Below are 23,519 nucleotides of genomic sequence, written 5' to 3' on the forward strand. Positions count from 1 at the left end.
GATCCCAGGGCTGTCCCTGAGGTGAGCTCACCTTCTGTTAATCAGGGGTCAAGCGCAGGCTGTTAGGTGCCCTTAGGAGAAACAGCGATGTCTCGTAGGGTTCTGGCTGCTTCATTGCGCCTCCGCCCATTCAGGTGTGCATTCAATGGTCTGCAAGAGTGGAGGTTTAGTCAGACATTAGAGTGACTGGCAGCCCAAAGATCAGCTTTGTAGGAGCATTCCCAGCATTGTGGCAGTGATTATTCTCATCTAGCTACTGTGAGACAGCTGTATGCAGGCTTGCATCACTTCTAACTGATCCTTTCAGGTCACAGTACACCAGCTGACAGCCTGTGAAAGACATCAGGGGAGGTATGAAAAGCGGGGTTTTGAGTGTTTCAGAATGTTCCCTCTCCTGAAAAATCCTAAAATCGCTGTTTTTTGAGTCTGGGAAATGTGAAAAATATTGCGATTCTGGTGAGAATTTTAAGACGGTGGCCATCTTGGATTTTTTGCATTTTTATTTTCTAAAGCTCCCTGCTTCTTCAAAACTACAAATTTTGCCTGGAAACTTGCTGGGATGGAGTCCCTGGGCTCTCCTCTTGGGCTAGATTCTTGCCAGGATTGCGCAATTTTCATGTTTTTAGAGTGTTTTAGCACCACATGTCATGTGATACAGTTGGGTGGAACCACAGCATCTGGTTTATCAAGGCTGGTAATTCCTTCTGCCAGGATGCGGACCCTGCACAGCCTCATAAAAGATCAGTTTAGCCACTTTAATGTGACTTATGCCACAGGAGCTGAACACCTTTGCAACATTTTTGAAATTTTTGTGCTCTGGATTTCAGAACACTGTTTTCCCCCTGCATAGTCCCAATCCATCTACACAGCGTCTCTCAGTGGAGTTTCTCCTTTGGACATGTTCTAGACTCATCCTGCTGCTATGCTTGTGTTGCCTGACCCTGCTCTGCTGGATCCAGATGCGGATGATTTGCTTGCTGATCCCTTAACTATAGGTGTAGCGCTTTCTGGGAAGGGAGATCAGGGACTGTGTACTGGATCTGTGGATCCTTCTGGGGTTATGGGATCCAGGAAATGCTCTCATGAGCCTGTGTCTGTTTGAATTTGCAGCTTTATCAGACCTTCTTTTTGAATCTTTACAGGAGGTCTTTTGGTGTCTCAGCCGGCTCCAGCCACTTCTTCCTCCTAGCTTTGTGGTGTATACTTGCTACCTTACCCTGGTACCCTGATATGTGCATTCTGGTCTTGGAGCAGTTTAATTCTTCAGAGAGTGCTCTGACTTTTGCTAGAGCTATGTATGCCATGCTGGATATTATGGCAAGGGAGTGTCAGCAACATTAGTTCAGCCCAGGGTAGATTTTTGGTAGAGCAGGTGGCAAAATGCACCTTTCCCGACAATGTGTATTGGAAGATATACAGGTTCACCATGTGGAGGTAGTCCTCAGGAAGCTCTTTGATGCAGCTGCCTTAGACATTAAAGCTGCTTTGGCAATGTTTAGTGTCACTTGCGCATGTCATTCTTAAAAGCGCACTTTGGAAAGTGAGGCTTTGGTTCCCTCTTCAATTTTGTTTTGGCAGGCACAGTTTATATGCCGGATGCATTGTATGCCCTTATGAGAGTTTAGCTCAGATAGCACAGTTACTTACCATAACAGATGTTATCCAGGGACAGCAGGCAGCTATTCTCACATATGGGTGACGTCATCGACGGAGCCCGGATGCGGATGCCTCACAAACAGACTTGCTTGAAGAAACTAGAAGTTTCGAGTCGACCGCACTGTGCATGCGCGAGTGCCTTCCCGCCCAGCGTAGGTTGCATCTCCTCAGTTCAGATAGCTAGCAAAGAAGCCAACCAGGGGAGGTGGGTGGGTTGTGAGAATAGCTGCCTGCTGTCCCTGGATAACACCTGTTATGGTAAGTAACTGCTTTATCCCAGGACAAGCAGGCAGCCTATTCTCACATATGGGTGACCTCCAAGCTAACCAGAATGGGATGGTGGGAGAGTTGGCAATTTAGGAGAATAAATTTTGTAATGCTGTTTGACCAAACTGTCCATCCCGTCTGGAGAAAGTATCCAGACAATAGTGAGAAGTGAAGGTATGAACCGAGGACCAAGTAGCAGCTTTACAAATTTCCTCAATAGGATTAGATCTGAGGAAAGCAATTGAAGCTGCCATTGCTCTAACTTTATGGGCTGTGACTACTGTGTAGGGGTAATCCAGCCTGGGCATAGCAGAATGAGATACAAGCAGCCATCCAGTTGGAAATGGTACGCTTATAAATAGGATGTCCCAACTTATTTGGATCGAAGGACACAAAAAGTTGAGGAGCAGTTCTGTGTGGTTTGGTGCGTTCCAAATAGAAGGCCAAAGCACGTTTACAGTCTAGAGTATGAAGAGCTACTTCTCCAGGATGAGAATGAGGCTTTGGAAAAAACACTGGAAGAACAATGGATTGGTTGAGATGAAATTCCGAGACCACTTTAGGGAGAAATTTAGGATGAGTATAAAGAACCACCTTGTCATGATGGAACACCTTGAAAGGTGGATCAGCAACTAAAGCTTGACGCTCTCTGAGTCGTTGAGCAGAAGTGAGGGCTATGAGAAACACCACTTTCCAAGTGAGGTACTTCAGATGAGCCTTATCAATTGGTTCAAATGGAGGCTTCATCAGTTGAGCAAGGACAACATTGAGGTCCCAAACCACAGGTGGCGGTTTGAGAGGAGGTTTGACATTGAAAAGTCCGTTCATGAATTTGGAAACCACCGGATGAGCAGAGAGGGGTTTCCCTTCAATAGGCTGATGGAAAGCCGCAATTGCACTGAGATGGATTCGGATAGATGTTAGACTTGAGGCCAGAATTGGAGAAGTGCAAAAGGAAGTCCAAAACAGAAGCTAAGGAGGAATGCTGAGGCTCCTTATGATGAGAAAAACACCACATAAAAAATCTAGTCCATTTTTGGTGATAGCATTGCCTAGTGGTAGGCTTCCTAGAAGCTTCTAAAACGTCTCTTACAGATTGAGAAAACTGAAGAGGGGTTATGTTGAGAGGTACCAAGCTTTCAGGTGTAGAGACAGCAGGTTGGGATGAAGCAGAGATCCTTGATTTTGTGTAAACAGAGAAGGAAAAACTGGTAGAAGGTATGGCTCCCTGCTGCTGAGTTGAAGTAGAAGGGAGTACTAAGGTTGTCTCGGCCACTGAGGAGCAATTAGAATCATGGTGGCATGATCGTTCTTCAACTTGACCAGAGTCTTGAGAATGAGAGGAAATGGAGGAAATGCATATAGGAAGAGATTCGTCCATTCCAGAAGAAAAGTATCTGCCTCGAGGCGGTAAGGAGAGTATATCCTGGAGCAGAACTGAGGCAGTTTGTAGTTGTGGGGAGCTGCAAAGAGTTCTATCTGAGGCATTCCCCACTGTGAAAAAATGTGATGAAGAGGCGAGGAATGGAGTGTCCATTCGTGAGGTTGCAGAAGACAACTCAAGTTGTCCGCTATGCAATTCTTCGCCCCTTGAATGTAGACAGCTTTAAGGAAGGTGTTGTGGCGGATTGCCCAATCCCAAACCTTCAGAGCTTCTTGACAAAGGGAGGCAGATCCCGTCCCTCCCTGTTTGTTGACATAATACATGGCGACTTGGTTGTCCATCCAAATGAGGACTACTTGGTCGTGAAGATGTTGAAAAGTGTTGAGAGCTTTGAGGATCGCTCTGAGTTCCAACAGATTGATATGCCACTGACGATCCATACTGGTCCAGAGGCCTTGAGTACGGAGACCATCGAGATGAGCGCCCCAAGCGTAGGTCGAAGAGTCTGAGGACCTTCTGATGGGGGGGCGTTTGAAAAAGCAAGCCTCTGGAAAGATTGGAAGAGAGCATCCACCAACGGAGAGACTGCTTCAAAGAAGGAGTGACTGTTATGTGTTGAGAAAGTGGATCACAAACCTGTGTCCATTGAGATGCCAGGGTCCACTGAGGAATTCTGAGGTGAAGTCTGGCAAAAGGAGTCACGTGTACTATGGAGGCCATGTGACCTAAGAGTATCATCATGTGTCTCGCTGAGATGATAGAGCAGGAAGATACTGCATGTCAAAGTTGAAGAAGAGCTTCCAGTCGTTGCTGTGGGAGGAATGCTCTGAGTTGGACAGCTAAGCGGTCCTGAAGATTAGGGTCCATGTCAATGGTACGAAGCCAGGCAAGGCGCCGCATAGCTACAGAGCAAGCAGCTGCTCGGGCAGACAACTTGAAGGCATCATAAGATGACTGGAGGAGATGCAATCGGAGTTGAGATAAAGAAGCAAGGACTTCTTGAAATTCAAAGTGCTTTTGAGTATCCAAATAAGTCAAGAACTTTGGTAATAGAGAAATGAGGAACTCAAAATAAGTAATAAACTGAAAATTATAATTGAGAACTTTAGAAGACATCATGGCATTTTGATAGATGCGATGTCCGAATTTGTCCATAGTTTTCACTTCCCTTCCAGGAGGAACGGTGGCATAAACCTTGGAAGGATGGGACCTTTTCAAGGAGGACTCAACAAGCAGGGATTGATGAGATAACTGCGAGTTGTCAAACCCTTTGCGATGCACAGTTTTATACCTAGAGTCCAATTTTCCTGGAACAGCTGGTATGGCAAAAGGTGTCTCCATGCATCGACCAAAAGTCTGATTCAAAAGCTTATGAAGAGGAAGCTTAAGTGACTCTGCTGGAGGTTGAGGAAGATGCATGACTTCGAGATACTCCTTAGAGTGTTTGGAGCCAGTATCTAATTGAAGATCCAAGTCCACAGCCATCTGACGAAGAAAAGATGAGAAAGATAGCTGATCTGCCAATGCTTTGCCTTGAGAAGGACTCGAGGACGTCGAGGCAGCCTGGGTTGAAGATGAAGCTTCGGCAGGAAAAAAGGCATCAAAGGAATATGGTGACTTGGAAAAGGCAATCGAAACCGCTACATCCTCGAGGTTCGGCATTGGAGAGTCAAAGATGGACTTCTCGGCTCCGTGGAGAACTGAGGAGACGCGCCCTACGCTGGGCGGGAAGGCACTCGCGCATGCACGGTGCAGTTGACTCGAAAGTTCGAATTTCTGCTTGTGAGGCGTCCACATCCGGGCTCCGTCGATGACATCACCCATATGTGAGAATAGGCTGCCTGTTTGTCCTGGGATAAGTTAGAGTAATCCAGCTCTGCCCACAGTGGGCTGCTGTTTCTACTTTCAAGGCTCCTTTGGATGGCCTGTCTTTTTTCAGGAGCTGTGATTGTTTGGCAGATGTCTGAATGACTTATAACATAAGAATAGCTTTACTGGGTGAGACCAATGGTCCATCAAGTCCAGTATCCCATTCTCACGGTGGCAAATCCAGGTCCCTAGTACCTGACCAAAACCCAAGGAGTAGCAACATTTCATGCTACCGATCCAGGGCAAGCAGTGGCTTCCCCCATGTCTTTCTCAATAACAGACTATGGACTTTTCCTCCAGGAAATTGTCCAAACCTTTCTTAAAACCAGCTACGCTATCCACTCTTACCACAATCTTTGGCAATGTGTTCCAGGGCTTAACTATTCTCTGAGTGGAAAAATATTTCCTCCTATTGGTTTTAAAAGTATTTCCTTGTAACTTTGAGTGTTCCCTAGTCTTTGTAATTTTTGATGGAGTGAAAAATCAATCCACTGGATTCTAGACTGGACTGTCACCCTATGACTAGGCCTGATAGCAGACTCTGCCCTCCTGAGGTTCTGGTTGTTCTGATTTCTTGGCGCCCAGTGCTTCCAACTGTGTTCAAGTGACATATCTCAGGTGTTTTCTCAGGGCTACTGATGCTGGTATAATGGCTACAGATGTTCCTAGCCTCCTGATTTCAGTACTGCGCCTCCTGATGCACAGGTACACTGGTGCCAGGTCAACGGGTGCCCCACTGCGGATTGGGGGCCGTGTCAAAATATTTTTGCCTGTCTGGATGCATTACGTCTGACCAATGGAGTTTATTTGGTCAGGTTACCAACTGGAATTTGCTCGACCTCTGACAGATTGATTAATGGGCTCTGCTCTGATCGCCTGGACAAAGCGCTCAGAATTCTAACCACCGTTCAGCACTTGCTGGACCCAGTATCGCGCAACCTTTAAGGCTCAGGCAGATACTCCATATATTTTCTCATGCCTAAGAAAGGCTCTGAAGAGTGGAGGCCTCTTCTGGATCTTCAGCACGTGACTGCAGCTCTCAAGATTCCACGATTTCGAATGGAGACCGTGCATTCGGTCATTGCAGCAATGACTCTAGGACAGTTTCTTGCCCATCTGGATCTTAGACAAGCTTGAGCAACAAAAAGAAATCCAACCAAAACTGCAGGAGAAACACCGAAGCAGGAACAACAAAACAAAACCTGCAGACAATGTACACGAAGCAGGCAAAAATTTACTATTCCAAAGTTAAAATGCAGTAATATAAAAACCTTTTTACCAACCAAGGGATCCAACATTTGTGAAATGTACCACAAAAAATGAAGATAACAACTGTCATAAAAAGCATAAAAACATAACATCATATAAATATATGGCCTATAGTAAAAATATAAATTCAGTCAATAAAACCAAACCATACTGTAAAGAATGGTAACAGTTATCATAAAAGGCATAAAACATAACAGCATATAAAATGTGTAACCTACAGATAAAATAAAATATCTTTAAATGCAATCATAAGGTCATATCATGTGAAGAACTGTCATAAAAGGCATAAAGCAGAACAGCATGTGAAATGTTTAAACTACAGATAGAATAAAATATCTTTAAATGAAATCATGAGATCATATCATGTAATAAAATAGTAGTTATCTAAGGGATGCTGATACTGCAAAACACATCAGTAAACATGAGAAAAATAGGGGAACAAGCAAATGGAGAACAAAACGTCATATTAAAAATCAAATAGTGAATGTTGACAACGGGAGTATATTGAAAAAGTGTTAGAAAAAGATGTACTAAAGAAATTTAGAACGAAAAGGCTAATGTATGGAAAGAAAATGTTGGTGTGAAATTATCTTGAACATAAAGATATGAACGCTTCTAGGAAAAATTATGGAAACAAACAATGCTTAATTTAACCATGCGAGACAAAGTTTTGGGCTAATGGAACCAACCTAAAAGCCTGCAAACACAACCATCTTTAAAACACCGGATATTAAAGATCAAACGGAACATAAGCTCGAAGAAATAGGTTTAAAAGAAAAAATAAAATAAAATAAATAAAATGTGTGGCCTGAGATGAAAAAAAACTGACGTACAGTAATAATAGCATAATGAAGTACGATACAGCCTGGAGAGTTGAACGGAACATAAACCAAAACTATGGTGTATGGCTTGGCGCAGTAAATAATAAAGTTGCCATAAAAGTTATAAAGATCAGACCGCCAGACACATGAAATTTGAAAGGGACTTACCGAATGCCTGTATGTAAAATCTGCTGAAAGCTCTGCCAAAAATAAAGCCACTCAGCAAAAAAATGCTACAAAACTGTGGTGATTTAAAAAGGAACCCGGCTAAAACTTAAATGGTAGCAATTGGTTGATGGGCTTGTCTAACAAAATGCGTGGCCCAAGGAACTAAAAGGGTGACGCATATAACGTTGTCTGAGGAAGAAAAGAGCCAATCAGCATGCTAGTGGGCGTGTCTCTAAGTCGGCAATGCAAAAAATTGAGTTCATCGACTGGTGAATATATTATGAACTGTAAGTCTACAGGATATATATTCAAAAAATATATTAAAAAGAAAAATTGAAATTGAAATTATATGATATGTCCTGAATCTGACAGTAAGGGTCTATGCATGGCAGAACAAAAAACATAAGGTAATGGTTTTGGCTATGTGACAGCTCCTATCTGTATGAAGTAAAAAAAATATATATATATGTGTCAATGAAATAACAATCTCAAAAGACAGAGCTCATGACATTTCTAGAAATGAGTCGTAATCAATATGTTTAAAATGAAATCTGGTGTGTGCAGCTGTATCCTTAATCAAATTCCGATGTCAGGGACAAAGTGTACGCTTTGCCATCTGGGGATAAACAGTAAATGAGTGAAAGAATAGATAAAAGAAACGTATTATGAAGTACATAAAAAAATGCTGTTAGCATATAATTTAAACACAAACCATAAAATCTTTGAGAGATAATAATAATAAATGAAATATAATGATAAAACAGCGGGAAAAGAAAACAATATAAATGTATCATAAAAAAGGCCGATAGTCTATCTCTAAATTCAAAACAGCCGGTGTGGTGGTGTTAAGCTCAAAAATTGTTCTCTGTTCGGCTTGCAGCAAAATGTTATCTATATCGCCACCTCTCCAGTTATATTTAAAAGTCTTGAATACAATGAAACGCAGATCATTAATGGTATGGTCTAATCCTGTCCAATGTTGAACCAAAGGTGCTGTCATGATCTCCCTCAAAATGCAGCTTCTGTGTTCAATGATTCTTGTCTTTATTTTCCTTTTAGTTTTGCCAACATAGAGGAGTTTGCAGGGACAAATGATGATGTAAACCACGTACTGGGTGTTGCAATTGCTGTTGAAGTTGAGATTGTACTTCTTGCCAGTGCAAGGATGTATAAAGGAAGTGGCTTCCAGAGAATGTCGGCATACTGAGCAGGAGGTGCAAGGTTGATGTCCGGTGTGATGATTTTGATGGCTCCGCATAACAGGAAGAGCAGAGGGCACTAATTTATCTTTGAGGTTAGGATTCCGTGATATAGCAATAATAGGTTTCTTACCTCTAAAGCACTGGTGTAATTCTAGGATCTGCCAATTGGCCATAATTATACGTTTCACTGTGCTGGAAAGGTGTGAATGTTTCAAAACATAGGTGAAATCTGGAGATGTGCAGGTTTTATTTCCAGTCTGGAGCAGGTCTTCACGGTGTTGAAGCTGAGACTGTTGATAACATTGATATATCTCAGTTAAAGGGTAGCCTCTTTTGGCAAATCTATAGGCCATTTGTGGAGCTTGTTTCTCTAATTCCTCTACTGTAGTGCATAACCTTTTAAATCTAAGAAATTGACTGTAAGGAAGATTTCTTTTCAAAGGACGTTGATGGAAACTTGAATAATGTAGATAATTATTTCTATCTGTAGGTTTTTTATAAATAGTGGTATGGAATCCATATTGTTCTTTAGAAATCATGATGTCAAGAAAAGCTATGTGGTGGTTATGGAATTCCATTTTAAATTTCGATCGCATGTATTAAGCCATTCCAAGAACGAATGAAGTTTAGGGATGCTCCCTTTCCATAAGATGAATATATCATCTATATATCTTTTGTATAGTCTTACCTCTTCTTGGTATGCGTGTGTAGTGAGAAACTTTTCTTCAAAATCTGCAACATATAAATTGGCAATATCGGGAGCCATGGAGGCCCCCATAGCTGTACCCTTGATCTGTAAATAGAATTTGTCTAAAAAACAGAAGTAATTTTTCGTGAGGGCTATAGTTGCCGCAGTTATAATAAACCTATTGGGTATACGTTCAGAGATATTCCTTTTACTCAATGTTTTCTCAATAACACTTATTGCTTCCATTTGGGGAATGTTCGTATACAGGGATTCAATGTCAAGAGTGACGAGAAGGACTTCTGTAAGATCTCCATCAAAAGCGTCCAAAGTGTTAATCATATGAGATGAGTCGCGAACATATGAAGGTATCAAAGGTACATGTGGACGTAAGAAAAAGTCTGTAAATTCTGACAGAGGTTCTAAGACAGATCCATTTGCCGATATAATTGGCCTCCCTGGGGGATCTACTAAAGTTTTATGAATTTTAGGCAAAATATATATAGTTGGTATTACAGGGTGTTCGTTAATCAAGAACTGCTTTTCTTTTAAGGTGATATAACCAGCACTATACGCTGTATCGACTAATTCTTTTATATCCTCCATTAGATGAGGAGTAGGATCTCTATCTAGAGGCATATGGAATGTAACATCTTTGATCTGTCTGTGAATTTCTTGAACGTATTTCTCTCTGTCCATGATTACTATCCCACCACCCTTATCTGCTGGTTTAATGACTATATCATGATTCTTATTGAGTTCATCAATTGCTCTCAACTCTAATTGGTCCATATTTTGTTTTGTGTCTCACATATCTATGTTTTTTCTCCATGTTTGCAATGTTTCTAAGCACACATTCATAAAAAGTGGTAATAACAGGGTCACAAGTACCTGGAGGGATCCATTTAGATTTCTTTTTTAAGATAGATGAATCCGTATATGTATTAATGAACTGATCTTTATTAAAGAAATGATGTATATGTAACTTCCTTTTGAATTTGTAAAGATCAATACGTGTTTGGAAAGCATTGTATCGGGTAGTAGGGACAAATGAAAGACCTTTTTGTAAAACATTTATCTGTGTTGCTGGTAATGAGTGAGAGGAGAGATTAATGACGGGTATCTCATTTACCAATCCCTCTGATAGGGATTGGGTTGCCCCCTGCCCCTGTAGGGGCCTCTGTACCCGCCCCTGTATGGTGCCCTGTATTGATCCACCTCTCTGATAACCTCTGTACCGACTTCTGTTGCTCATGTCTCTCGGGGTCTTGTATGTTTGTATATCTTGATTTGTAGAACTCCAAAGTAGTTCTAAAAAATGGTTATGGTTACTACATGATGACCTATGAGTGTTACGTGATGACCTATCTTGGTGTGGGCTAGAGACAATGGGTGTGTTAGTGTTGATAGGACTGGTCACTGTAGAAGTGTATTCCTCATCTGAACAACTTTGTATCTGTTTGCGGCCCCGATCTCCTATCTGTGTATGGTTAGGAGCATTGATGTGAGTTTCGCTATCCCATTTGTCTCTTTTGGAATCTATTATTTCTAGACGTGGATCTATGCAGTGATCTCTGTCTTTGATAGACTCTAGATTTGCACCAGAGATATATGCTACCATTCTAATAGTCCACTGTGTCACGTTTCAATTTGTCCATTTTGTTAGTTTTGATCTCTTTCCTATATTCTGTCATTTTATTGTTTACATCTTGTATGATGTGATCAAAACTAGGATCTTCTTTTTTGACAAATTCCAATTTATCTTCAAGTTTCGTTCTGATCGTGTCTGACTTCTGTTTGGAAGTTTCGATCAAAAGGATCATAAGATCTAATGAACACTTGTTCAGAATACAACACCAACTATCAAGAAAAGCCTGGTCATCATGGTACATTGTGGGTCCTTTCATAATACGCAAACCTCTGGGAATCATTTGTTTCCGGCAGTATTCCAATAAGAAGGCAAAGTGGAGGTCTGCTCTAATGACCTCTCTGTTCATAAAAATGATATCCTTCCAAGCATCAAAAGTTGATGTAGAATTGTCTTCCTCTTCTTCAATGACAGGTTGTTCTTCCAGTAAATTACTGAGCCTTTCTTCCGGAAAACTGAAAATATGATCCCAGGCGGGAAAGGCCATGTTGGAATAAGCAATTGAGAGCAACAAAAAGAAATCCAACCAAAACTGTAGGAGAAACACCGAAGCAGACAAAACCTGCAGACAATGTACACGATGCAGGCAAAAATTTATTATTCCAAAGTTAAAACGCAGTAATATAAAAACCTTTTTACCAACCAAGGGACCCAACACGGTCCGTGTACATTGTCTGCAGGTTTTGTTTTTTCTTCTTAGACAAGCTTGCACATCCCCATTTTTCCGATCCACTGCTAAGTTTTGAGGGTTCAGGTTGGAATGGCATTATCAGTTCTTGGCCCTGCCCTTTGGACTGGCTTCAATGCCCCAGACCTTCACTAAGGTGATGGTAGTGGTGGCGGCTTACCTATGGCAGATAGCTCTCCAGGAGCACCCTTATTTAGAGGGCTTGCTGATCAGAGCTCCCTTGTTGGCTGAGTGATGCTGCACTTTGGAGCAGGTGCTTCATGTGCTGGAAGACCTAGGTTACATTGTCAGATTCAAAACATAAAAAAGAGACAAGAATGAACCATCTGACACCCATGCATTCGCTCGGATACCTTTCGACCCGGCAGCGGGCTGCATCTCTCTACAGTAGCCCGCTGGCAGAAACTGTGTGTTCAGCTTTCTTCCTTTCTGAAGTGGCTTGCTCCTTCGGCATGGGATTATCTTCAGCCGAGAGAGATAGTGCCTCACTAATTTGCTTGACTTCTTTGAAGATGTGAATAAACATGTGGATAAAGGGGTGTCCAATGTCGGTCCTCGAGGGCCGCAATCCAGTCGGGTTTTCAGGATTTCCCCAATGAATATGCATTGAAAGCAGTGCATGCACATAGATCTCATGCATATTCATTGGGGAAATCCTGAAAACCCGACTGGATTGCGGCCCTCGAGGACCGACATTGGACACCCCTGATGTAGTGTATCTAGATTTTAAGAAAGCTTTTGATAAAGTTCCTCATGAAGCTCCTGAGAAAATTAAAGAGTCGTGGGATAGGTGGCAAAGTTCAGCCCTGAAGCCCTTTAAATCTCTATGGGCTTTGGGGCCGTTAGTGCAGCGAAGTCGCTAGTGTGGCTTTGTAAAAGAGGCCGATAGGGTAGGGTTAAATGGTCATTTTTCTCAATGGAGGAGAATAAACAGTGGACCGGTGCTATTTAACTTATTTATAAAAGATCTGGAAATTGAAACGAGTGAGGTGATTAAATTTGCAATGACACTAAACTGTTCAAAAATATTTAATATTCAAGGAATTGTGATAAATATATACACCAAGGAGGTGAACACCAAAAACAGTGACTAAACTGGGTGTGAATCACCTGTACAGAGCAAGAAGCTGCAAGTAAATAACAGACGAACAAATCCATAGGATATGTAGAGGCCATCAAAATGAACCTAGGGTTACCAGATATCTGAATTTCCCTGGACATGTCCTCTTTTGGGGGCTCCATTTGATGTCTGGGCAGCTTTTCTAATTTGCTGTAGTCTGGATTTTGCCATTTTGGGGTGGGGGGTGGCAGCAGCCTAAAAAAGAAATTACCCAGCCGGGGTCAGCATTATGCTCTGGAGTTCCTTTCTCTTCTGGCAGCCTTCCCATCTGTCCCTTTCCCTTCCACCTGCACCCCCTTCCCTACGGCCCTCTTCAACAGGCTGCCGATGTCGAGGCCTTCCCTCTGAGTCCTGCCTATTTGTTTCAACTTCCTGTTTCCACATAGGCAGGACTCGCAGAGGGAAGGACACAACATCAGCAGTCTGTCTTGATAGCTGCTGTCACCAATGTGCAGGTGGAAGGGAGAGGGCAAGTTGCTGGCTACAGAGTGCAGGAACAATGGAAGAGAAGGGACACTGAAAATGGAGACAAATAGTGACAGTTGAAGGTTGTCCCGATCTCTCCTCGTCTTCAACCAATTCACAACCATTATGAAATCACTTGAACTACTTGTAAACTGTATTCATGGTCACTTCATCACCATAACTAATTTATTCCATGTCATGTGGTCTAATTTTAGAAAAGTCACCCACCTCACCATCATGGATTTTGATGAAACTTTGTATGCTGAATCTTACATGACCCAAATGAACTCTGGTAAAGTTTAAGATCTGCCAGTGGAATACTTGTGGAGATATAGCTCTTTGTTTGATACCATGACACAACCATGTACAGCAGGGGTGTCCAACTTTTTGGCTTCCCTAGGCCGCACTGGCCGAAAAAAAATTTTCTGGAGCCGCACAAACTGGCAAATGCTGCAGCATGACAGAGGAGGGAGCTGGCAAGATGGGGGCAGCAGAGGAAAACACTGCATTGCCCTCGACTAGGGCCGCACAAAATACTTCACGGGGCCGCAGATTGGACACCCCTGATGTACAATATCCCTCCTCAATGTTGGCAACTTTGAGTCAAAAATATTTCCTTGGCCATTGAAGCAAAACCAATGAAACTTAGCAATATTATACAACCTTTTACAATCTATTCAATGGAACAAATGTGGATTTTCATATTTTGAAACTGAGGTATGTAAAAAGCCTCAAAAGTGGGCCGAAAAAATGGACCGTACTCAAAAAGTTCAAAGTTTAGTATTCTGTGGCTCCTGTAATAATGAAGTTATCCCCATCAAATTTTGTCTGTTATTTTGTGATATGACTTTGTTCTCAAATATATAATTTCAACTTATTAGCTAATATCGTTACTTTATAATTTAAATGTAGTTTGTATTTTTTCCAAATATGTAAAAATTGTGTATTTTTAACAAACGTTCCTGGCTGGCAATAACGAAGCCAGACGCCATGGGGACCTTCCCTCTTATCAAATTGCTATAGGCTCTGCCAGTCTCAATCCCGCCCGTTGTGAAGTTACTTCTGATTTTGAGGGGTGGGATTGATACCGGCAGAGCCTATAGCAATTTAGTAAGAGGGAAGGCCCCCGTGGTGTCTGGCTTCGTTATTGCCAGCTGGTTTAACAGGCCCAGGACAGGACCGAAGGCAGGGCTACTCACAATTTGGATTTGCCGCTGATTCCTCACTCCCCTTCCTCCCAGTGGCCAGCAAACAACATGGAGGACTGCTGCAAGGTACTGAAAGGGATAGACTTAGTAGATAAAGACAGGTTGTTCACCCTTTCCAAGGTAGGGAGAACAAGAGGGCACTCTCTAAAGTTGAAAGGGGATAGATTCCGTACAAACGTAAGTTCTTCTTCACCCAGAGAGTGGTAGAAAGCTGGAACGCTCTTCCAGAGGCTGTTATAGGGGAAAACACCCTCCTGGGATTCAAGACAAAGTTAGACAAGTTTCTGCTGAACAAGAACGTGTGCTGGTAGGGCTAGTCTCAGTTAGGGTGCTGGTCTTAGACAAGAGGGTCGCTGCGTGAGCGGACTGCTGGGCATGATGGACCACTGGTCTGACTCAGCAGTGGCAATTCTTATGTTAATCAGCTGCTTGCCTTGCATGTTGGGCCTGCCCCTACCCCGTGACTCTGTAGAAAGATGGATGGAGGTGGAGAGAGAGAAATGAGGTGTTGGTAGGAAAGAGAGGAGAAGATATGCTGAATGGAAGAGGCAAGACAGAATGAAGGGGAGAAGAGTTAGCAAAAAAAAAAAAAACCCACTGGAGAAATAGAAGCAGATAGAGATGTAGAAAAATAAATGGAGGAAAACAAAGGAAAAGGTTAAAATTAGAGATGAATGTAGGAGAGGAAGTGAAGACAGGAATGAGAAGAGGCAGATAGACTGCAGACCCTGGAAAGAAAATTAAGAAAAGACTGAAAAAAGCAGAAACTGAGATAAACCTGAATAAAATGGCCAGACAACAAAGGTAGAAAAAAATAGTTTTATTTTTAATTTCATGCACAGAAAAAGCAATTTTATTGTAAATTTGCACTGCTTTTTTATATTCCAAAGTGTAGAGTGCTGTTTCTTTTGCTAGTGTTGAATTGCATATGGCTTCTTGAGGTTTAAATCTGATTTTTGTGTACATTTTTTAAGTTTGTGGTTGTTTGTAGTTGTGTTTGTTTGTAGTTGTGTTTTCTTATGTAGGGGCCTTGTTGTGAATATGTTAGCTTTAGGATATATGCATTACAGATACTTGTATTATATTTAGTGACTTATGAGATAGCTGATGGGGAGAGAGGGTGAACAGTCTCTATAGATTGGCTCATCATGATAACCCAAATTTCTAACCTTGGTTTATATTCAAGTCATAAGAACATAAGAATTGTCGCTGCTGGGTCAGACCAGTGGTCCATCGTGTCCAGCAGTCCGCTCATGCGGCGGCCCTTAAGTCAAAGACCAGTGCCCTAACTGAGACTAGCCTTATCTGTGTACGTTCCGGTTCAGCAGGAACTTGTTTAACTTTGTCTTGAATCCCTGGAGGAAGTTTTCACCTATAACAGCCTCAGGAAGAGCGTTCCAGTTTTCTACCACTCTCTGAAGAAGAACTTCCTTACGTTTATACATAATCTATCCCCTTTTAACTTTAGAGAGTGCCCTCTCGTTCTCTCTAACTTGGAGAGGGTGAACCACCTGTCTTTATCTACTAAGTCTATTCCCTTCATTATCTTGAATGTTTCAATCATGTCCCCTTCTCAGTCTTTTCAAGGGAGAAGAGGCCCGTTTTCTCTAATCTCTCACTGTACGGCAACTCCTCCAGGCCTTTAATCATTTTAGTCGCTCTTCTCTGGACCCTTTTGAGTAGTACAATGTCCTTCTTCATGTACGGCAACCAGTGCTGTTCACTCCATTCCTCTACAATTGTGGACATGAAGCAGATTCTAGGTTCCCAATCCATACTTTCACATCCCATTTCTGTCTGGAGACTAATTCCAGAGGGGCTAGTCGGTTTGGCCAAGCAGTTCTACAAAATGTATTCTATATTTAGTCATCAACTTCCCTCCATCCCATTTGAAGTAACTAGGTTGTCCCATCTGTGAAAATATGCTGCCTGCTTGTCCTGGGATAAAGCACAGTTACTTACCTGTAACAGGGTTTATCTAGGGACAGCAAGCAGATATTCTCACAACCCTCCCACCTCCCTAGTTGGCTTCTTAACTGAACTGATGATTCCCTGAACCAATGTCAGGGGGGAAGGCGCATGTGCGGTCTCGAGACTTCTAAAGAAGTTAAAGTGATAGTACACTTTTGCACTGCCTGTACTGGGCTCTGTGGATGATGTCACCCATCTGTGAGCTATGTCCTTGGATAACACCTGTTACAGGAAGTAACTGTGCTTTTACATCCACACATTTTTGTAAAAGCCATCTCCACATGTAGAACATGACACACAGAAAATGGTTTAGGAAATTATATTTAAAGTAGTTAAAAGGGAAATCCTTTTTTAGAGTTACAACAGTAAAATAAAGCTACCACCCATACTGCCTTAGCGCCTGAGGCTTTGACTTCGATTCCAGCCTATGCCTTGTGACTGGGCAAGTCACTCAAGCCCTCCATTGCCCCAGGTACCACAGATTGTGAGCCTGCAGGGACAGATAAGGAAAATACTTAAAAGTACTTCATTACTATTCAAACCAATGACTTTGGGTCAATCCAAATAAATAAATTGCGAGGCAGTACGTATAATTCTTGACAGCTTAACTTGAAACAGAGGCTTCTGTTCTGATGCCCTTTACTGTACACAGGCTAGGTCTGTCACAAAGTACGGCTCGGGGCGGCAGCGCTCTCCTTGGAGATATCAAAGAACGGTTCCAGGGCCCTTTCTCCAGGCAGTTCTCAGGCAGCCTCAACACAGGGATGAGGTCGAAGCCAACCGAAGTAACAACACTTCCTAGTGCGTTGAGAGGCAACCCGGAAGAAGACAACTCACACGCAACGTCTTCCCCTCCGTCCCCATTTGGTATTTTTCTCTCTCTCACACTCACAACTCCAACCCAGCATCTCTCATGTTCGTGCACCCCTGCGTGTCACCCATTACAAACACCACAGCTTCTCTATCACCCTGTCCCCTCTGAAACAACTTCTTCCCCTTCTCCAGCATCCCTCCCACCTCCCCTGATGTAACTTCCTGTTTCCGGCAAGGCGGAAGGAGGCCGAGGGAGCGATATTGCGTCAAAGGGGGCGGGGCTCCGGAGGAGGAAAACGTCGGGGCCGGTATCGGGCGACCTCAGCATGAGTTTGAAGGTAGGATGGGGTGCTTGAGATTGAGGGAGAGATATTGGACTGGATAGAGCAGAAGACAGAGGGAGAGATGGCAGCCCACGGGGGAGGCGGAGGAGGGATCCTGGGTCAAGAGGGGCGCTCGGCATGTGAGAACGCGAGAATAGTCAAATGCGTGTCTCTTGGTATGTCTGGTTATGGCACAGAGGTAGTTGGGTTTTCGAAGAGGATCTGGCATATCAAGTCATCAATGCATAGGCTATTACTTGCTTGGAATTTAGTAAAGAACGTCTTCTGAGCTACTTTTGCAAGCTTCACTCGTGATGCTAACATAGGGCAGTTTTCCTGCAATAATATTGGAGCTGCAGGTGTTAGCGTGCGTGGAACCCTACTTACGATTTCTAAAGACTGGGTCTTGTGTAAAAAAATGTATTTGTAATATTTCCAGTTCATCTTAACCAGACCATTGAGCTTCTAACTTTTGTCATTCCAGTCAATGACTTCTAATGTTATCTAGATGTAGGACACTGGTCTCAAACTCAAACCCTTTACAGGGCCATATTTTGAATTTGTAGGTACTTAGAGGGCCTCAGAAAAAATAGTTAATGTCTTATTAAAGAAATGACAATTTTGCATGAGGTAAAACCTTTCCTTTTGGCTAAGTCTTAATAATAATATTGTCATTTATAGCTAGAGAGATATATGATCAAGAAAGTGTTTTATTTTACTTTTGTGATTCTGATAAAAATATCAAGGGCCTCAAAATAGTACCTGGCGGGCCCTATTGAGACCTTTGTGTTTTTAGGAGATCCCAGGAAGGGAGACATCAAAGGTATCTAGCCAGGTGGATTTGGAAGGTGATACTATCATGCAGAGACACCAATGTCCTGACATGTATAGATACTAACAGCAAGGCAGCAAAAGTCACAAGATTCCGAGAGTGGTAACTCAAAGACGAAAAACACTGTGAGTATAAACATAACTTGAAAAAATCTTCTAGTGAGCAATTAATTAAAGTGATAGGGTGCCCTCAGTGTGTAGGATCAGCAATGGGAGAATTTCTCCAGCACTTACTCCACAAGGTAGAGGCAACCATACCCCCACCTGCACACCATCATCGGGCACCGCATGTGTGCCTTAAATCAAAATGTGAATCAAAACATAGTGAAATATCTAAATAGACACCAGTGTCATTGAGACCACTCTGAGAACCCCCCAGCCAACTCCCCAAACAATGATAATAGACTTAGCTTTAAATCGTCTTCATAAATCAAGCAGCAAGGACAAGGGGAAGATGATAAATATACCCCTCCCCCTCCCCGGATACCGAGTTCGATACCAAGTTCAACCAAGCCCAGTTGAGCTCAGAGTCTCTTCATCAGGAACCTGCAGATGAAAAAAATCAATGGTATCAATCCCAGCCGGCTTGGATTGATACCATTGATTTTTTTCATCCTTACAACAGATGGAACATAAACTAGAGAAAAATTGCCGCGAGAATCCCCTCTCTCCCTGCCTGTTTCTGCGAGGAATCCCCTCCGTCCCCCCCATAAAAGTTGCCTGTCCCCATAAAAAGTAGCAATTACTTCTAACAAGATCATCAATTCCACAGTTTCTTTTGTGTTTGCGCTGCTATTTTCCTTGTGGAATCTCTTTGGTGGAACCCTTTTTTTTTGTTTTCTGTTCAGGTAATTAACTTATAAACCCCCTCTTTTACTAAGGCGTGCTAGCACTCACTAAATGCTAATGTGTCCATTATATTCTATAGATGCGTTAGCAGCTAACGCACCTTAGTAAAAGGGGGTTTATAAGTTAATTACCGGAGCAGAAAGCAAAAAAAGGGTTCCACCAAAGAGATTCCACAAGGAAAATAGCAGCGCAAACACAAAAGAAACTGGAATTCTTGATCCTGACGAAATCTTTATTGGAAAAAGGTGCAGAATTAAAAAATAAAACACAATATGAAAATATAAAACACAAGTAAAAATATTTCATCAGGATCATCAATTCCACAGTTTCTTTGAATCCTTCTGCCTTTCCGAAGCACCTCCTTATCTCCTGCCTCCTCTGCTCAGTCTCTTTGAGTCTCGCCAGTATCGGGGCCTTTGGGGTGCTGGGCGGATCACTACTCTGGGAGCAGGTACATGAGCCAGTGATGTCTGCATAGCAGAATGTGGGAGGGAATAGCACAGCCTAGTGCTTTTCATGATTGGTAACTCTGCGGCTCCTATTATCCACCATCCTTAGCCAGAAATAACGAGTACTGTGTGTAGCCTCTTTGATGAGATCATGTGGGAGCCAGAGGGCTTGGTTCCTAGACTAGCAGAATCAAACCCCCATTTACATTTCCACTGGTATCTCTGGCCTGGGAGTCTAAAATATTTCCACAGGCTTCCAGTGGTATCCCTGAACTGGGGTTAATTGGATGGGGTATGTAAGGGTTTTCTACTCTCCTTTCCGAGCTGTAGATATAACATTGCTAAAGCTTAAGCGAAGATAATGACAGTTTTCATTCTGTTCGTTTCGTATTTATCCTATGCCTTTTTTAACAACTCACGTGGCTCAATATCTGGTCCATGTTCCTCGGTTCACAGTCATAAGTGCTCGGGACAAAGGCGCACTGACATTACAGAGCAGACAATTGAGCGCAAGACTCCAGCGCACTACCGTAAAAGTTTATTTTAAAGAGCTCCGAGGGTGTGTGTGAGGGGGAACCCCCCCAGTTTACTTAATAGTGTTCGTGCTGCCGTTGGGGGGGGGGTTGGAACCCCCAATATAGAGGAAACAACTTTTTCCCTATTTTTTAGGGAAAAGTTACATTTTCTGTATAATGTACCCCCACCAATGGTAGCATGAACACTATTATATAAAGTGTGTGTGGGGGTTCCCCCCAAATCCCCCCTCAGAGCTCTTTAAATTATACTTTTATGGCGGCGCGTTGGAGTCTTGCGCTCAATTGTCTGTTCTGTAATGTTGTTACACCTTTGTTCGGCGCACTTTTGTCTTGTCACCATGTCCCTCTATCTTTCTGCTCTAGCCTTGCTGACCATTCAGCAAGCAAGGCTTTCAGCTGTGTACATACTGAGCTGTGAGCTCAGCACGTACTGAGCTGAGAGCCTTGCTTCCTGTTCTTGCCCCGCTGCCAAACCAATCCGCAAAGGCTTTCAGCATGGCTGTCTCCACCGTGGCACCAGACTGGTCTCACAGCTGCATCACCGGAATTTAGGTAGGCCTCAGGAAGTAGACCTCTGTTTCCATTCCTTTGGGAGTCCCGTAGGCCAAGAGGGGGGTTCCCCATGAGAGTCCCGTGGGCCGGGGGAGTTCCCCGTGGGAGTCCCATAAAGATGGGGGGGATCCCCACGGGATTCCTGCGATCCTCGTTCCCGAGCAGACCTCTAACGTAAACTTGATGATATGGAGGGCCAGTCTAGGCATAAAAATTTATGCCTGGTAGGGCTTCCTGAATCCTTGCAAGATGCACAACTTGTGAGAAATCTTGCAGCTGTGCTGATGGAGAAGGGGTGGGAGTGAGGTTTGGAGGTTTGGACTGGCACACTGAAGGGTTGCTATACTATAATTAAAAAAAACAAAGCAAATGGAGCTAAAAAAGAAAGGGACTTATTCTATGTGTAAATCTGTTTTATTGTTGACAAATATATCAAATAATGCATCCATCCTTGGTACCAGATTACAAAATGTTGGCATAAATTATAACAAATAGTCATCATTTAAATCTATAGTACTCCCACACACCATAATTTCCAAACCCAAACCCAAACCCCATTCTCCATGGGACTTATCATGTTAGCTCCCCTTTCCCAACCTCCCCTTGTCACAACCAAACCCAATACACCCCTCAAAACAGTATTTAGAGCCACATGCCCCTCAATTCTTAAACATATTGTACAAGAAACTAGGGACATATTAAACATTCCACACTTCTGTGTTCCGTAAATAACTAGTAAAAACATAGCTTCTTTATGTAAGAGTCCAAACATCATAGTTCTCCAGGCCTACTGGCAGGGCTGTGGAGTTGAGGAGTCGGAGACAATTTTGGGTACATGGAATTGAAATTAGAGTCTTGGGTACCAGAAACTGAGGAGTCGAAGGATTTATCTACTGGTGAAAAGGACCTCCTGGCTGTACCTAATCTGTGAGTCTGGAAAGGAGATGCACGACAGTTATTGGGTAAGGTTAAGGGGCTACATCATCTACTTTTGAGGTTTGCCCCTGATTTTGTACCGGGTAGGGAAGAGGGGATATTTTGGAGATGGGAACAAAAAGGGTTGCAGTACTTTAGCCAATTCCTGGAGGGGGAGTCCATTCGAACATTTCCTGTGCTTCATGCTCAGTTCCAACTGGACTCATAGGGCTGTGGAGTTGGAGTCGAGGAGTTGGAGACAATTTTGGGTACCTGAAGATGGAGTCGTGGGTACCAGAAACTGAGGAGTTGGAGTTGAAGGATTTATCTTCCGACTCCACAGCCCTGTCTACTGGTATTGCATAGAGATCCAAAGCTCCCTAAGGTTTTTTTCTCTTGCTGGAATATTTTGATGAAAAAAATAGGGATTTGCTGCATCTACAGATATCAAGAAATGTGTTTGTCTATCATAGGCAATCCAAAGTTGCATTGGATAAAGAAAGACACTCTGAATCTTCTGATCGTATAATTCTATGCATAAGGGCATAAAAACTTTACATTGAGTATGCACTTTAACTGTAAAGTCCTGAAAGCACAGTGCTTTCTGATTGACATAGTCCAAATGTTTCCATTGTTTCAGAACCTGTAAAATATGTTCAGAATTTAGTACAAGGAAAACAACTATATGTAGATGTTCTATGTCACTACTCTTTAACACCCAGCCTGCAAGCCCACTCTATTTTAAAAGGTCCCCACTGAAATTCCAGGTTCAAAAATTGTGCAAGCCAAGTCTCCAGATTTCCTACAAGTTGTGCATCTTGCAAGGATTCAGGAAGCCCCACTGCACCTAGACTGGCCCTCCATAGCATCAAGTTTACGTTCATCTGTCGTATGGAACATACGATGGAGCTAAAGTTGTTCCAAATCATGCTGTGCAGACTGGGCCTTTTATTCCTGTAATTTTATGTGGTTACTGCATATACATCTCCAAATCTATGCTGTTGAAATGCTCTGAGAGACTTCTGTTCTATAGTGCATTTGCTGCAATTGCATATCTAATGCAGCTTCCACCAGAGCCCGTACTTCATCACGATTTCCAAAGTCCAAGCAGAGCTAACCGAGAAGCTCGAGCCATCATCTTAGAATTTGCTTCCTACTATTTCTCCTTCTCTTTGTGAGCCATTCTCAATGCTATCTCAAAATAAAAAAAACTTGAGATCCTCACACTTCCAACCCAGCAGGAACACTTAATAACAAGTAAAGTTTAATGCAGCCTCTGCTTCTGCTCAAGGCATCACTTGATTCAAGAAGGGAGTATATTCTTATGAAGGTCTGTGTTTTAGAAGGTTTCAAGTTTATTAGGTTTCTTGATTAATCGCTTAATCAGACTTCTAAGCGATGTACATATTAAAATTTACATTTGTTGGGAGACAATACAATACATAAAATACTTAAAAAGGACAAACTTACACTCAATTTAACATATTCTTAACATTAGGTACGGAGGGATGAAATACAATTCATTAAAGTAAAGAAAAGACATTAAGGGAAAATACAAAAGGGTAACAAATTAAAAAATATAATAAAAATTAGAGTAATAAGATCATAAAATTAGTTTGTAAAGGCATCCTTAAAAAGAAATGTTTTTAAGTTACTTTTAAATTTTCCAAAGTCCTTCTCTTCCCTTAAAAAAATTGGGAGGGCATTCCAAGTTTGCGGAGCAGTACAAGAAAAAATAAATTGTCGTCTAGTGTTTATAATTTTCAACGAAGGAATAGACAATAAGTTTTGTTCGTTAGATCTTAATATTCTCCTAGTAGAATATGGAAT

General features: G+C 42.4%; 1 protein-coding gene across 6 annotated transcripts in view; it reads left to right on the forward strand.

Moving 5' to 3' along the window:
* The first annotated feature begins 17,448 nt into the window (after nucleotides 1-17,448).
* Nucleotides 17,449-23,519, forward strand: part of ESCO1 (establishment of sister chromatid cohesion N-acetyltransferase 1) — a 70,138-nt gene continuing 64,067 nt past the window's right edge. For 2 of the 6 annotated variants that reach the window (XM_033933919.1, XM_033933920.1), the window contains exons 1-2: nucleotides 17,495-17,572; nucleotides 18,354-18,514. Coding sequence is in view for 2 of the 6 variants with exons in the window: in XM_033933914.1 (XP_033789805.1) it covers nucleotides 17,640-17,733 (94 nt within the window). In the remaining 4 variants the exon portion in view is untranslated. Of the gene's footprint in view, nucleotides 17,573-17,619; nucleotides 17,734-18,353; nucleotides 18,515-23,519 lie in introns of those variants that run through there. The other 4 variants (XM_033933914.1, XM_033933916.1, XM_033933917.1 and 1 more) reach the window with 3 other exon arrangements.

This window comes from Geotrypetes seraphini, chromosome 2 (assembly GCF_902459505.1).
Source record: "Geotrypetes seraphini chromosome 2, aGeoSer1.1, whole genome shotgun sequence".
Taxonomy (NCBI): domain Eukaryota; kingdom Metazoa; phylum Chordata; class Amphibia; order Gymnophiona; family Dermophiidae; genus Geotrypetes; species Geotrypetes seraphini.